This window comes from Pygoscelis adeliae, unplaced genomic scaffold (assembly GCF_000699105.1).
Source record: "Pygoscelis adeliae isolate BGI_AS28 unplaced genomic scaffold, ASM69910v1 Scaffold370, whole genome shotgun sequence".
NCBI classification, from domain to species: domain Eukaryota; kingdom Metazoa; phylum Chordata; class Aves; order Sphenisciformes; family Spheniscidae; genus Pygoscelis; species Pygoscelis adeliae.
The window spans coordinates 19619-22901 of NW_008823870.1; the positions used below are offsets into that span (position 1 = coordinate 19619).

Here is a 3283-nt window from a genome sequence, read left to right on the forward strand (position 1 = left end):
AACGCGCCACGGAGGCTCCCGCAGGCCTCCCCCGGAACAGGCCGGGAGCCGCCAGGGCTGTCCGGGAAGAGCCGTCGAGGCTGAGGCAGGGGTTGGTTAGGCGCCAGCTAAGAGAGAAGCCAACCACCCTCACTCCAACCTACCTGTCGCAGCCCCGCTGCCTCGTTGCTAGCAGCGCCTGCTCTCTGCAGCGATGCTCGCTCCGGACAGGTGCAAGCTGCCGTACCGACATTTCCACAGACTTCGCCCATACTGGCACTGGAATCACAGGGGAAGCGGATCGTAAGATTTTTAGCTGGAGCAGAGATATTTTTTTGATAGGCCCGTAGATAACGCTGCATTTTTGCTCTCTCTTAATTGACAGTAGTGCTCAGTCTTCCTTGGGTAAGGCGATTTGGCAATTTTGTTTTATAGTGCCATATTTTGTGCTCTTTATATTCGAAATTTCCTCATGGTTTGCAAACAAAGATGTCATTATGTAGTGCGGTCTGCTCTTTAAAAACTTCAAACTCAGTGCATTACGCATTAAGGATGCTTAATTTTATCTCCAGAGGTTACCATTAGTATTTAGCTCTTGTAGAATTTATTGTAGCAGAACGATGGCTTCCCTGCACTTAAATCACTAGTCACAGTAGGAATAAAAGGCATTGCACCATTTGTCTGTAGAAAACTAGCTCTCATTTATGTGGTAGGTGGTGCAACCACAACATCTGAAAAAGATGCCAAAGAACAGTTTGAGGCAGGTGGGATTCAGCTAATGCACAAGGTTCATATAAAGCCTGACAAGAAATTGTGAAAAATCAGGGTAATCTTGCAGCACACAAGGACAGGTCCACGAGACCACTGAACACTCTTATCACCACGGATTCCCTGTCACCTGATCTGTGGTGGTCAATTTTTTTGCCAGTTTGGCCATTATATTGGTCAAGTATCATTCGTCAGTGTTTATGTAATCCAACAGCAGTGTAAAGGACCTATTTACAACACTAAGGATTATTCACTCACAGCATGATAACATTCATAGGGCAGAAGGGGGTTTGTACTGGTCTAAATGAAAGTGGGACTGGGTTCCGCACCTATCCTCACAAATGTTCTTCCTCAAAACCACATCCCAACCAGCACGTCAACAGTCACAGCAAAACTTTTCCTTTTACTGCTTTCTAAGACAGGGCCCTGTATAAGCACGTTGTTCCCAAACTGACCCTAAGATACATGCCTAATTCTGCCAGACTAGGTAAATGCCAGCAAGAAACTCGTCAGGCACTGGTGGTGTTGCTCTCAGCTATTTGATCCAGTTCACCTCTTCACCTCTTCCTTCACCCATGTCAAAATGCTCATGCAGATAAACTAAACACAGATGGGATGCCAGTCTGATGTCATAGACATCTTTGAGTAATGGAATGATCCCAAAATACACCTATTTGCCCCAAACAACACGTGTTCTTTCGCTGCCATGCCAGACACTGTTGCAGGCTTTTATCGAAGATGCTGCAGGTTCCTCATTTGACATACATTCTATCCCCAGTCTTTCTGGCAGATTTGAAGCAATTTTGGTACTGGGGTGTCCCTCACCTGTTTGTCATGAGCTCTTCCTTTCAGCTCCCCACATATAGGACTTCCAGAGCCTACATCAACCCAGCTTTGCCACACGCCACTTCTCAGTGCTGATGCCAGATGGGTCGCCACAGCAGGATGCTGTGTCTCCTCCTGCCAGAGGGTCTCATCCACAACACAGCAGCCACTGCTCCATTTGCTGCCTAGTGAGAGAACAAACTGGTTTTAGAAGCCACATTCTTAATGAATCCATTAAAACCAGTGCTGTGGCTCTGGAAGAAAATGATCATGTTCTCGTTCAAAACCATGGGCTGACGGCATCCCTTTTATTTACATGCCTCCAATGCCACAGCCACTGGAAAGATCCTTCACGCTTCTGAGCAGCAAAGGCAAAAAAAATGAAGATCTGCAACCCTAAGGATGAAAGGCAGGAACAGGGGAAGATCCAGCCAGGTATCACAGCTGGTAAGAGAACATGAGCAGGCAGGTCTGCTGCCTGCCAAGGGATCAGACAGGTGGAGCAAGAGACAGCTGTTGCTGGGGGGAGCCATTACCATCAGCAGCAGTTGTAGTAGCACCAGATACTGCCCACCCAGCTTCCAGTGCTCAGGGACAGCTAAATGGGCTGTGAGACTATGGCTGTCAGACCACCCACAATTGTTTGCTGCCTTCTTTGCTCAAGCCCCAGTCAGCCATCCCTTCAGTGACCACAAGTGAGAACACAGCACAACAGCCTGTGCTCCTGTCAACCTTGGTCCCACCCACCATCCATGTGCTAGAGAGCTCTGCAAACACTAAGCAGATGAACGGGGCATTTAAGGGCCTCATTCCTTGTCATTGAGGACAACTTTTTGTTCCACCCAGGCATGGAGAGTGAGTTACATCATTAATGCTGGCATGGAGAATGAGTTATATCATTAATGCCGGCAGGCAGTCGTGGCCATCGTATACAATCATTTGTTCCCTGTTAACATGTTTGAGACATTGAATTCATGTTTATTCCATGTTCAGTTAAATAAAATGGTCTGCTCAGGACTTACCAGGATTAACTCTTACACCATTTAGCACAGTTTGTCCACTTGGGATGGTGGGACAAGGCACTCTACTCCTTCCCAGGGTAACAACAATGGAGAGAATGAAAGCAATGCCTGCTGTGCATTCATCTATCAGCATACTTTAGGCTTTAGACAAAACAGAAACCACAAATCTCCTCTCCTCTGTGAGCTTACACATAAATTGTTGTTGAAATGTAAAGATACTCATTTACTTTGTACTAATTTAACCCAACAGCATTCAAAAGAGCGAGTTTTGGTGATGAATACCTACTGCTATGAATCTGCGCTGTTCCCTCCTACCTTCTCTGGGTGCAAGATGTGCATTCATTGAACTCTTTTGTTAAGTCTTTCCACGAAGCAGCTTCTGACAGCGTATTCATCTCTCTGCTCATTTACAGCTTCATGTTAGGCTCTCTGTTTCATTTGCCAGCAGACCTCATTATTTGCCTTGCTCAGATCAGGACCATTCCTCCGTTTCTTGGAAACCTCTCTTACTATCCTCATAATCCTTTTCTCCGAGCTAAACATTAGCTCGAGTTGAGTGAAATTCTGAGCAAGCCACCAACAGAGAGTATGTTGTTCTCTCTCTTGAAGAATGGTGTTTCAGTTGTGTGATGTTGGGTGTTCCTTTTTCTTTTTGCGTCTTAAAATTCATTTTGAAACATCTTTCAGTT

General features: G+C 46.0%; 1 protein-coding gene across 1 annotated transcript in view; it reads right to left on the minus strand.

Annotated features, from left to right (window-relative positions):
* Positions 1 to 1606, minus strand: part of SLC45A1 (solute carrier family 45, member 1) — a 13919-nt gene extending 12313 nt beyond the window's left edge. Inside the window, exon 1 of the mRNA XM_009333473.1 lies at positions 1573 to 1606. Within this exon, the coding sequence (XP_009331748.1) occupies positions 1573 to 1583 (11 nt within the window). The 5' untranslated portion in view covers positions 1584 to 1606. The remainder of the gene's footprint in view (positions 1 to 1572) is intronic.
* Between the last annotated feature and the right edge of the window lie 1677 nt (positions 1607 to 3283).